The following is a 13765-nucleotide window of genomic DNA, read 5'->3' as shown; positions in this document are numbered from 1 at the left end:
TCTCTGTACTTGATTAGACTTTATTTCAGTTAAAACTCCCCAAAGCCCCATTGATGGCCATGGGCTTTCAGCAGCTCAGTCAGTGTTAAAACTCTCCGCTATAAACACGGTCTTCCTAATCCATCCTAGGACATGGATAATATCAATCTAGTTGTTTTTTCTTTGCACCAGCAGGACAGAACGTCAGAGTCGGGTAAGATCAGGGGGGGTGGTGTATGTCTCTTTTATTAACAACATCTCCGATCTCCAATATTAAGGTTCTGCTATTCTAAGTTAGAGTACCTCATGGTAAGCTGTAGACCATACTATTTACCAAGAGTTTTCACCTGTAATTTAAAATAGCCGTCTATTTACCATCACAATCCGATGTTGACATTAAGACCGCACTCAACGAGTTGTATCAGGCCATAAGCAAACAAGAAAATGCTCATCCAGAGGCGGTGCTCCTAGTGGCCGGTGATTTTAATGCAGGAAAACTGAAATCTGTTTTACTTCATTTCCACCAGCATATGTCACCTGTGCAACTAGAGGGATAACAACTCTAGATCACCTTTACTCCACACACAGAGACATGTACAAAGCTCTCCCCCGCCCTTCATTTGGGAAATTGGACCTTAACTCTATCCTCCTGTTAAAAAGCAAAAACTCAAACAGGAAGTACCAGTGACGCTCTCAATATGGAAGTTGTCCGATGAAGTGGATGCTAAGCTACAGGACTGTTTCACTAGCAGATATTGGAATATGTTCCGGGATTCATCTGATACCATTCAGGAGTTTACCACATCAGTCACCGGCTTCATTAATAAGTACATCGATGATGTCCCCACAGTGACCATACGTACATATCCCAACCAGAAGCCATGGATTACATCTAACATTCACACTGAGCTAAAGGCTAGAGCTGCCACTTTCAAGGAGCAGGACACTAATCCGGATGCTTACAAGTAATCCCGCTACGTCCTGCAACGAACCATCAAATAGGCAAAGTGTCAATGCATTACTAAGATCGAATCCTACTACACCGGTGCTGACGCTTGTTGGATGTGGCAGGGCTTGCAAACTATCCCGGATGACAAAGGGAAACCAAGCAGAGAGCTGTCCAGAGCTAAATGTCTTCTATGCTCGCTTCGAGTCAAGCAACACTGAACCATGCGTTAGAGTACCAGCTGTTCCAAACAACTGTATGATCACGCTCTCCGTAGCTGATGTAAGACCTTTAAACAGGCTAACATTCACAAGGTCGCAGGACCAGACTGATTACCAGGACGCATACTCAGAGCATGCTCTAACTAGCTGGCAAGTGTCTTCACTGAAATGTTCATCCTCTCTCTGACCCAGTCTGTAATACCTACATGTTTAAAGCAAACCACCATAGTCCCTGTGCCAAAGAACGCAAGGTAACCTGTCTAAACGACTACCGCCCGTAGCACTCACATCTGTAGCCATGAAATGCTTTAAAAGGCTGGTCATGGCTCACACCACCATCATCCCAGGAACCGTGGACCTACTTTAATTCACATAGCACCCCAACAGCACTCCACACTGCCCTTTCCCACCTGGATAAAAGGGACACCTATGTGAGAATGCCGTTCATTGACTACAGCTCAGCTCAGAGTCCAACACCATAGTTCTCTCCAAACTCATCACTAAACTCAGGACCCTGGGACTGAACACCTCCCTCTGCAGCTGGATCCTGGTCTTCCTGACGGGCCGTCCACAGGTGGTGAATTTCGAAACCACACATCCGCCACGCTGACCTTCAACACGAGGGGCTCTTCAGGGGTGCGTGCTCAGTCCCCTTCTGTACTCCATGTTCACCCACTACTGCGGCGTGGCCACGCACGACTCCAACACCATCATTAAGTTTGCTCTCCGACGACGAGCACGGCCTATAGGGAAGAGGTCAAAGACCTGGCAGTGTGGTGCCAGGACTAAAACCTATATCTTAACATGGGCAATACAAAGGAGCTTGTTGTGGACTACAGGAAATGTAGGGCTGAACATGTCCCCATTCACATCAACGGGACTGTAGTGGAGCGGGTCGAGAGCTTAAAGTTCCTTGGTGTCCACATCACTAAGGACCTATAATGGTCCAAACACACCAACACAGTCGTGAAGAAGGTACGACAATGCCTCTTGCCCTTCAAAAGGCAGAAAATAATTGGCATGGGTCCTCAGATCCTCAAAAGGTTCTACAGCTGCACTATTGACAGCATCTTCACTGGCTGCATCACGGTTTGGTACGGCAACTGCTCGGCATCTGACTGCAAGGCGCTACAGAGGGTAGTGCGTACGGCCCAGTACATCACTGGGGTCAAACTTCCTGCCATTCAGGACCTCTATACCAGGCAGTGTCAGAGGAAGGCCCTAACAATTGTCAGAGACTCCAGCCAACCAAGTCATAGACTGTTCTCTCTGCTACTGTACAGCAAGCAGTACGGGAGTGCCAAGTCTAACCAAAAGGCACCCGGACAGCTTCTACCCCCAAGCCATAAGACTGCTGAACAGTTAATCAAATGGCTTCCCGGACAATTTACATGGACCCTCTCTATTATTTATTTAATATATTTATCTTAATTGTTTTGCTCTGACTCCCTTGCACTGGCTCTACAGTATGCACACTCACTAGACTCTACCTGTCACATGGAATGACGCTGGAGAGACGAAGCAGGTACGGGAAGTAAAACATTTAATAAATAACGGACATGGAACGAGACAGGAACAGCGTCAGCAAACGAGTAACACAAACAAAAAACAATGCAGAAGCGGGGAACAGAGCTGGGGAACTGACAAATATAGGGGAGGTAATAACAGGTGATGAGTGAGTCCAGGTGCCAACCGAGGCAACGAAACCTCTCGAGCCAGCCAGGGCGTGGATGCCTGACGGGCTGGTTTAGGCACCCCCGGTTCCATCAGCAGCGGAATCCACCCCGACGTCACCAACACAACTAAAAAATACTCCTGGACCGGCTGGGCGAACAAGAACGGACTATCTGGCTGTGGCTCGAAGTGGGATGGGCGCCATCCGGGGCAAGGAAACCTTTCGAACCAGCTAGGGTGTGGAAGCCCGACGAGCTGGCTAGGCAACCCCGGTTCCATCGGTGGCGACCCAGAGCCGATGCCACGATACCAACCGGAACGCCAGTACTCTCCGATGCTTTGTGTGATTGCTTCTGCATTTGGTCACATGGATGGACTCTGAAGAGACGAAGCAGGTACGGGAAGTAAAACATTTAATAAACAACGGACATGGAACGAGACAGGAACGGCGTCAGCAAACGAGTAACACAAACAAAAAACAATTACTGCAGAAGCGGGGAACAGAGCTGGGGAACTGAGAAATATAGCGGAGGTAATAACAGATGATGAGTGAGTCCAATATCACTGATGCGCGTGACGAGGGAAGGCAGGTGTTGCTTAATGGATGATAGGCATGCGTGATGCTGGGCAGCCTGGCGCCCTCAAGCGCCAGTGGGGAGAGCAGGAGCAAAAATGCACTACACACACACTCACACATACTACATACAGTCACACTCTCACACACACACACACACACACACACATGCATATTGACGCCACACTCACACACACTCTTTCACAATTCACATATGCTTCTGCTGCTCCCTTTATTATACTGTATATCCTAGTCACTTTTACCCACATGTTCATGCTGTATTACCGCAATTACCTCATACCCCTTCACATTGACTCAGTACTGGTACTCCTTTTATATAGCCTCGTTCTTTTTTTGTGTTTACTATTTCCTTTTTTATTTAGCAATTATGTATATTTTCCTTACTTTTTAACTCTTCACTGTTGGGAATGGGCTCGTAAGTAAGCATTTCATTGTAAAGTCTACTACACCTGTTGTATTCAGCGCATGTGACCAATAAAATTGGATTTGATTTGAAACCACTCAAGGATTTCTCCATGAGGCCGTGATAGGAGAAATTGAGGATGGATGAACAACATTGTAGTTACTCCACAATACTAACCTAAATGACAGAGTGACGAGAATAAAGGTGGTACAGAATAAAAAATATTTGAGAACATGCATCCTATTTCCAATAAGACACTAAAGTAAAACTGTAAAACATTTGGCAAATTAACTTTATGTCCTGAATACAAAGCGTTATGTTTGGGGCAAATCCAACACAACAAAAATAATGATGTGCAAATATTGTACAATCTAGGTGTGGAAAGCTCGCTGCGAAAGGTGACTCTCTAACATGTATTGACTCAGGGGTTGAATACTTACGTAATCCAGATAAATTGGTGTTTTATTTTTCATATATTTTTTGTAGATCGTTGACAAAAAATGACAATTAAATACATTTTAATCCCACTTTGTAATACAACAATGTGAAAAAAAGTCTAGGAACGCGAATCCTTTCTGAATGCACTGTAATGCAGTAATTTAGACCATGGCCCATAGGGTGCACTATGCAGGGAATATGGTGCTTCAACCTTGTTAGGAAAGGGGGATACTTAGTCAGTTGCACAACTGAATGCATTCAACCGAAATGCGTCTTCCGCATTTAACCCAACCCTTCTGAATCAGAGAGGTGCGAAGGGCTGCCTTAATCGACATCCACGTCATCGGTGCCCAGGGAGCTGTTGTTGTTGTTGCTCAAGGGCAGAACATCCCATTTTTCCACCTTGCCAGATCAGGGATTAGTTTACTGGCCCAATGCTCTTAACCGCTAGACTACCTGCCGCCCTCTCTGTTATACCACCACGTCTCTCATAGAGCTACATTCTGATTCATGTCATTCTGGTCTCCTCCTCAAAGTGAAGCAGTACTTGTCATTATTGTGTTGGCCTAAGGAGGAGGGATTGTCCATAGAATTACACAGAACTCATTTTAATAGGAGCTCTGTGGGTTTATCTAGCTAAATCTTACCTTATTATAGCTTCTCGCATAATGCATCAGCATTTTTCACATTCTCAGACATGGACTTGAAGTCTAGAACCAACTCTGTGCAGGTGTTGTGAAGTAAATATGGAAGTGTGTTATGAGATATATATATATATGAAAACTTTTGCTTGCTAATCAGAGACTATGTGGGAGTGTGCCTCAAAGGACTGTGAAAACTCAGAGACATGCTTTTGGTGATATTTATAGCCAAAAGAATTGGGCCATGCATCACCGTTACTCATATCTCTGGCCTGTTATAGGGCTTCTTGTTACGCATTTAGAAGATTTTGTTAAGGATAGATGAAGAACAACTTCTACATTTGAAGAAATACTTCTACTTTTAAAAAGGTCTCTGATAGCTTACATTTTATTTCTATGTCATGTTTTTTAGATTCACCAAAGGGTCTAGCCTACTTCCACTAGTGGGTAGGTGACTCATGTTTGTCTGCTTAAATGTTTGTCCGTTTCTATAGACAAGCTATTTTACCTGCACAGCAATATGGGAATGTTCCCAGTGGTGTAAAGTAAAAATACTTAAACATATTACTAATGTATTTTTTTAGGTATCTGTACTTAACTATTGACATTTTTGACAAATTGTACTCCACTACATTCATAAAGAAAATATTGTACTTTTTATTCCATACATTTTCCCTGACAACCAAAAGTACTTGTTACATTTTGAATGCTTAGCAGGACAGAAAAATGGTCCAATTCATGCACTTATCATGAGAACACGTGATCATCCCTACTGCCTCTGGCAGACTGACTATACACAAATGCATCTGGCGGGCTGTATCACCGCCTGGTACGGCAACTGCTCCGCCCTCAACCGTAAGGCTCTCCAGAGGGTAGTGAGGTCTGCACAACGCATCACCGGGGGCAAACTACCTGCCCTCCAGGACACCTACACCACCCGATGTTACAGGAAGGCCATAAAGATCATCAAGGACATCAACCACCCGAGCCACTGCCTGTTCACCCCGCTATCATCCAGAAGGCGAGGTCAGTACAGGTGCATCAAAGCTGGGACCGAGAGACTGAAAAACAGCTTCTATCTCAAGGCCATCAGACTGTTAAACAGCCACCACTAACATTGAGTGGCTGCTGCCAACACACTGACACTGACACTGACACTGACTCAACTCCAGCCACTTTAATAATGGGAATTGATGGGAAATGATGTCATCTCATATGTATATACTGTACTCGATACCATCTACTGTATCTTGCCTATGCTGCTCTGTACCATCACTCATTCATATATCCTTATGTACATATTCTTTATCCCCTTACACTGTGTATAAGACAGTAGTTTTGGAATTGTTAGTTAGATTACTTGTTGGTTATTACTGCATTGTCGGAACTAGAAGCACAAGCATTTCGCTACACTCGCATTAACATCTGCTAACCATGTGTATGTGACAAATAAAATTTGATTTGATTTGATCTTATGTAAATAATGTGTTTGAGTGTGCCCCTGGCTGTCCATGAATTTTAAAAACAAGAAAATGGTGCTGTCTGCTTTGCCCCTTTACCCCTACCGACGTGTACATATTACCTCAATTACCTCGACTAACCTGTTCTCCAGCACATTGACTAGGTATCTGTACCCTCTGTATATACTGTAGCCTCGTTATTGTTATTTTGTGATACTTTAGTTTATTTAGTAAATATTTTCTTAACTCTATTTTTCTTAAAACGGCATTGTTGGTTCAGAGTTTGAAAGTAAGCATTTCACAGTAAGGTCTGCACCTGTTTTATTCGGTGCATGTGACAAATACATTTTGATTTGATTAATATAAAGATTTAAAATTATTTTTACATTTGATACTTAAGTATATTTAAAACCAAATATTTTTAGACTTTTGCTGAAGTAGTATTTTACTGGCTGACGTTTACTTGAGTACGTTTCTATTAAGGTATCTATACTTTGACAATTGGGTACTTTTTCCAACACTGAATGTTCTCAATGGTGTAACCTGGCTGTTTCAAGTAAGAGAGATTCAGTGTGTCTCTCAGAGTGGGAGTGCTGATAGGATCAGGTCCGTGTAATCTTATTCATTATGATCTAAAAGGCAACACTGTGTCTAGATCAGCACTTCTAATTAGAGATGTCTAGGTCCCTGGCACTCAAAAAGCTGACAGACTTCCTGTACCTGTGCTCTCTGTGGACGTAAAATGTTTTATTTCTCTCTACCTCTCCTCATTGTGAATCATTTTTACAAAGCATATCAACACCTAATTATAGTGGAGTGCACTTCCTAGTGTTTATTGCAGCTTTGCTAATAAGTAACATGGCTTTCCTGTGCAGACTTAGCAATACTCTCTCACTGTCAGAGGTAACAATATGTACTCTGTGTTGCATTACCATATCCTATGTCAATATACAGGTCAGGGTAAGCATTATACACCACTCCAAGATATACAATATCTGGCTATGAATCATTTCAAAGTTACAAGTTTCTTCTTTCAACCATTCAATTAAGTCATAAAAGAACAACAATTGCATATATATATATAATATACAGTGGGGCAAAAAAGTATGAGAAAAAAGATGAGAGAGGCCTGTAATTTTCATCATAGGGACACTTCAACTATGACAGACAAAATGAGAAAAAAAATCCAGAATATCGCATTGTAGGATTTTTAATGGTAGGTCACTTTGTCTGTCATAGTTGAAGTGTACCTATGATGAAAATTACAGGCCTCTCTCATCTTTTTAAGTGGGAGAACTTGCACAATTGGTGGCTGACTAAATACTTTTTTGCCCCACTGTATATATATATATATATATATATATATATATATATCCAGATCATGTTTTATTTGATATCTCACCCTTCACTGTAAATTAAGCAGAAAAAGCTTAAGGAAGTGATTGGGTGTTAGATGTGAGTAATACTGGGGTAAAAGGTCACTGACGACACCCCTGTCTCAGCTCTGACTCAAGACCCCTATTGGTTTCAATGAGACCTCGTCATAGTATTCAGACTGACTGGGGTTATTTCACAATACACTACCAGACACGCTGTTCAGTTTCCTATGTGTCACCAGAGCATTACAATGGAATTCACTCCCCAACTTGGTCATTGTGGTCAGCTGGTCAGTCACACTAGTTTCTATATCACAAAATGAGCAAACAAAAGTCTAAGACAGTGATAGTGTTGTACAAAACTTCATTCTAGGTCTATGTAGGCTACACATTACACAACATTCGTTAGAAATTCTGAACTGACAGAGTTTATGACCGGTGTGACACATTAGCCATTCATTGGTACAACAGCTCGCCCAATGCAGACAGACTAGTTGCAACAACTGCTGATGCCCACAGTAGAGACAGCCGTACATACTAACAAATGTGCGTCTCTGAGTGTAGCACTTCTCCTGAAGTTCATTTCTTCTGTTGTGTCTTTCAGGGGTTTTTCAGCAAACGACTGAAGGGATCCATAAAGCGGACAAAGAGTCAGACCAAACTGGACCGCAACACCAGCTTCAGGCTGCCCTCCCTGAGACCTTCAGAAAATGACAGGTAGGCTGTTCAATTATCTCCTTCCATATTTTTTTAAGTTTTAATACCGAGGAACTGAATTCACATCTCTTTTCTTAATTCTGCCTCTATATGAGTGGATTTAGGCCTATCTACTGGATCATCATTTGGTTATTCATATTTCACCACCAAAGTATAGCTGATATTGTAGATATTAAAATGTGGAGGGGGGCGGGGGCGGGAGTTGTACAGCCTTTTAAGAAGATAGCCACATCTTACATTATGTTCCCATCAATTATCAGTCCTGAGTGCTATTCTGGGATCTGTCTTTGATTCCAGGATTATAAGCCTGTGAAATAATGGCCTTACTGTAAGCCTGACTGCTTTCTTCCCTCCCTCGCATGCAGTCAATTTAATAGGACAATTAGGCATTGTTGTATCCATGCACGTGAGACCAAGACATTTGTAATCCACAGTGCGCTTCCTCCCTCCATTGGTCTGAACAGGGGGCTATAATGTTGATATATTTGGGGTTCTCAACGCTGCAGTGAGTTTGCTGAATAGTATTGTTCTGAAGAGGGGGGCGGAGGGGCAGCAGACAGTGGGAAATGTTAGTGAGTTGCCTGCCCCCCTCCTCCGCCTGCGGGTCCCTGGCTGGCGGGCTTCCTCTTTGCTCTGAGGGGAGGGGTCTTCCCCATGCTGGGCTCTTTGCTGCCTGCCGAGACTGTGTTGATATGCAGCTCAGTGCGCCAGGCCAAATATGAAGCTTCTACCACTACACAGATACTCACTCACTCACTCTGACTGTTCTGTGCAGATTGTAGCCTACAGAGTTAGTGATGAACAGGCTAGCGGCCATAGACAAGTACTGTATCTATCTATGCTAGTGGCTGAGCGGGTAGCTGGTAGGCTACGTGCATATAGTACTGTCGAGCTTTGCTCAGGCTGACATGACATCTGTCACTGTGTAGGGCTGTACGCCCACGTGGATGGCATCTGCCTGCCCCGTGAGCCAGAGTAGTGAAAGTGGACTTTAGAGGCATTAGAGCCAGCAGGAGTCAGGGATAATGGTCAGTGAGGCGGAGATGCAGCCTCTCTCTGCCATGGTTAACTAATGTGAGTGACTCCCAGTAAGGACCATAGTACAGCATCAGCATTGTCACCATGGGCGCCTGCTCTTCACTCTTAAGGAGGGCCAGAATTCCCACCTGCCCAAATCGCTGCACTTCAGGTATAGAATAGAATGAGAATTAATTCTAGAACTAATTCTAGTTCTGTGGACAGCATGTCTCCTACTTAGAGAATGCTGAGCTGAATGACCAACACATTGTTTGCTACATTTATAATGATCTAATTGGTGGCAATCCTGTCTTTTGTTTATAGATGGGTATTTCCTCTATTTCACCTTTTTTTAACCAGGTAAGCTAGTTGAGAACAAGTTCTCATTTACAATTGCAACCTGGCCAAGATGAAGCAAAGCAGTGCGACACAAACAACAACAGAGTTACACATGGAATAAACACAAACGTACAGTCAATAGCACAATGTGTGTAAATGGTGTGAGGAGGTAGGCAATAAATAGGCCATAGTAGCAAAATAATTACAATTTAGCAGATTAACACTGGAGTGATAAATGAGCAGATGATGATGTGCAAGTAGAGATACTGGTGTGCAACAGAGCAGAAAAGTAAATAAAAACAATATGGGGATGAGGTAGGTAGATTGGGTGGGCTATTTACAGATGGACTATGTACAGCTGCAGCGATCGGTTAGCTGCTCAGGTAGCTGATGTTTAAAATTAACAAGGGAAATATAAGTCTCCAGCTTCTGCAAATTTTGCAATTCGTTACAGTCACTGGCAGCAGAGAACTGGAAGGAAAGACGGCCAAAGGAGGTGTTGGCTTTGGGGATGACCAGTGAGATATATCTGCTGGAGCGCGTGCTATGGGTGGGTGTTGTTATCGTGACCAGTGAGCTGAGATAAGGCGGAGCTTTACCTAGCATAGACTTATAGATGACCTGGAGCCAGTGGGTCTGGCGACGAATATGTAGCGAGGGCCAGCCGACTAGAGCATACAGGTCGCAGTGGTGGGTGGTATAAGGGGCTTTGGTAACAAAACGGATGGCAATGTGATAGACCGCATCCAGTTTGCTGAGTAGAGTATTGGAAGCTGATGATGTTTTGTTGTTTCATACAATACTGCACTGTTTTTGTCCCATCTGAACCAGCTGAATTATAGAAATTAACTGCAGTTACAACATGCAATATCATGCCAGGTTGAATTGTATGTGATTCTGCTTCAAAGTACTATCAGTTCAGAATCATATGGCAGCATTTTGTTAATTCTAGGACCTGGTCACAGCCGAGTAAGTTCCTATCCTTCCTCCCATTAAGCATATCATGTTTCCATCCTAATGCATTGGACATGGTGAGGGCTGGCGTTCAGACAGGCAATCTGATTAGCTTTCAAAAGACTTTGAGGATGGGGGGCAGCAGCAGGTTTTTAAAGAGATCAGACTCCCTCAGAAATGTACTCAAGTGTTAGCTTTTTCACCACAAGTGCTCTGTGATGAATTTCAGTATGTCGGCTAGTTATCCACTTCGGTACTGATATAAACACTGATTGTTCTCAAGATAATGCATATTTCTCATGTTCTCATAAACAGTGTTATGAGACGGCTCAAAGCACAACAAATGACCGTACCGCCCACAATGTGTTTACGACTTTAGCCTAACTGTGACACACAGGTACAGATCTGAATAAATACCCAGGTTGTGAATCACATAAGTAGCATTGTTGTATGTATGCATCTGTGGCATCCATTGCTGTATTGAGGGCAGATCTGTTTCTGCCCAAATCCTTAATCTGGGTTTACATAATTCAGTTGGCTAGGTATGTTAAAATAGCTTATACCAGGAGATTACAGGGGCACATATGCCCGCTGCAGAAGACACAGTCACAATGGATGGATTTGTGCTAGTAATTAGTGAGGCGGCTGCAGACCTGAAAGAAGAAGACAGAGGTGTCTGCTTTCTCTCTCCTCTGTTGCTACTCATATTACTTGTTCCAATGGGTAGGCATCAGCACATCCCACTCCCTTGTGTGGGGGATTTTGTGTGAACAGTCTAAAGACTACCTGGTTGATAACTTTGTTGTGACACTTTATAAGCAAGATAACGTGAAGAAAATGGCTTCCCTTTGTATAATGGGAACTCAAGCAATCATGCTGCAAATCTGAGATGTAGGCTGTGTCCCAAATGGGACCCTATTCTTCCTAGTGGTTAAAGCGTTGGGCCACTAACTGAAAGGTTGCTGGTTCGAATACCTAAGTCGACAAGGTGAGCAAGACACTTAAATCCAAATTTGCTCCTGGGGCACTGTATTAATATGGCTGACCCTGTAAAACACCTATCCAGTGTTTTAAATATTCTAAATAGTCCACTGCTTTTGACCAGAGCCCTATGGAAAAGGGAATAATAGAGGTGCCATTTGGAACACAACCATGGTAGGTATAGGTCATCTTCATGCAAGAGTCACTGTCCTGTAAGGAGATAAGTTGATAAATAATGAAGAATGGTATTGTGACACTTGGTCGAGCTTGGAAGATAAACCGAAAATGATCGACACCGTCCGTACCGATCACTTATCGCGGGCATTTTGCTGATATCGTTCATTACGATAAGTAGCCTATACTAGAGAAATGTCAAGTTTGATGTGAAATAAGTGTGCTAATATGGGTGGTTGTTAATGGCACAATTGATGGCTACAACCGTCAAACTAGTAGAAGTTGTTTAAAGAATAATTTTAAAAAAACTGGTGCATATTGTTGTAAATGTATCGTTATCGCATCAATTCAGGCAATTTATCACGATTTGAATTTTTGTCTATATTGCCTACCTCTAATGCTTGGCCAGTGAGGTATGTAGGTAGAATGTTGTTTTATAGTTGTATGTAGGCCATGACGCTTTAACCCAGACATGTGCCACATAATTAATGAAGACTATTTGCCAGGCCATTGTGGCCTAAAGCAACAGACAGTTTGTTTTCTCAGCATGCTATCAGGATAACGACGCCTCAATTCTCCAAATGCCTCAAAAGACAAACATATTTTATTAAGGCTATGGATTTTCAGAATAATTGTTATGTATTTGTGCCCAATGTTCCCTCCCAAAAAATTGGGCACTGAACAAATTTCAGGTCAGCTGAGCACAAACTTGAACGTTGTGAAAATTCTGTGCAACTTTTGGCACGTGTTTACTGTAAACACTGAGGCTTGTACCGGCTTTAAGTTACAGTTATAACAGTGGCCAAGTAGGCTGCTGTGGCTATTTGATCATAATGTAGGCCTATCAGAGGCCTACCATAAACTGACAAATGCATCCCATAACATTTTAACATGGAAATAGCTGTTCTATCATTCAGCCTACAGTAGCAGCCAATGTGTGGCGTTCAATGTAGGCCTACATTCCATGGGGGAAAAAACATGTCGGGATTGACACTAACCTGTTTATCCACTTGTCCTTCAGACAAGGAGGTGACTGAAAATGCTGATGCATTTTGTAATGTGAAACCACTTTACAAAATAACATTATTATTCCCATACCATTATTACAGAGAATCAGACAAAATTATGCTACCCTCTGCCTATTGATTACTCAGCTTCTTCTCAAAATACAACACTGCCCCTTACCAAAAAAACGCTCTTTATCTGACTTGCTTTTCAAAGATGGCTGGAAATGCACACGTTTTGTTGCTGCTCTTGTAGGATGCAACCACTCCCCCATTGCTGACTAGAACGGATCTATAAATGGGCTAATAACGCTACAACGCTTGCGACCAATGTTCACTCTAATTGTTTGGGGCACTGAGCAAATGTTAGGTCTTGTGAGCGGAAATGTTAACGTTTTGAGAATTTTGTGCGACTTCCGGCTCACGTTTACAGTGAACACTGAGGCTGTACCCTTACGGTTTTAGACAGTAGCCAATAGGCTATTTGAGCATAATGTAGGTCTACCGACAAAAACAATATAGCAAATCCCATAACATTTTCACATGGAAATAGCTTTTCTATGATATAGCCTACAGTAGCCTAAATGTGGTGTTCAATGCAGGCCTACATTGCATGAGACTTAAAAATAAAAATAAAACATTTTTACATTATGAATGATTTTTTTACTTGGTCTGTAACACCATGGGCCAAATAGGTGACAGTTAATTGCATTGTATTACGTTGTATGATGCAAGAAAGAACTTCACAAAATACAATTAATTATTATTACCATACAGAGAATTAGACAATGTAGGCTACCCCTAAGCCTATTGGCTTATTTGCATATTCAAGCCTATCTCAAAATA

The 13765-nt window shown here is 42.6% G+C and overlaps 1 protein-coding gene across 8 annotated transcripts in view; it reads left to right on the top strand.

Annotated features, from left to right (window-relative positions):
• Positions 1-13765, top strand: part of LOC112260451 (ras GTPase-activating protein nGAP) — a 90611-nt gene that overhangs the window by 55492 nt on the left and 21354 nt on the right. For all 8 annotated transcript variants that reach the window (XM_024435569.2, XM_024435568.2, XM_024435566.2 and 5 more), the window contains one exon: positions 8338-8450. In XM_024435569.2, coding sequence (XP_024291337.1) covers positions 8338-8450 — 113 coding nt within the window. The remainder of the gene's footprint in view (positions 1-8337; positions 8451-13765) is intronic.

Source organism: Oncorhynchus tshawytscha, linkage group LG10 (assembly GCF_018296145.1).
Source record: "Oncorhynchus tshawytscha isolate Ot180627B linkage group LG10, Otsh_v2.0, whole genome shotgun sequence".
Taxonomy (NCBI): Eukaryota; Metazoa; Chordata; class Actinopteri; order Salmoniformes; family Salmonidae; genus Oncorhynchus; species Oncorhynchus tshawytscha.
The sequence above is the reverse complement of the archived record's forward strand: the minus strand, read 5'-3'. Positions and strand labels throughout refer to the sequence as shown.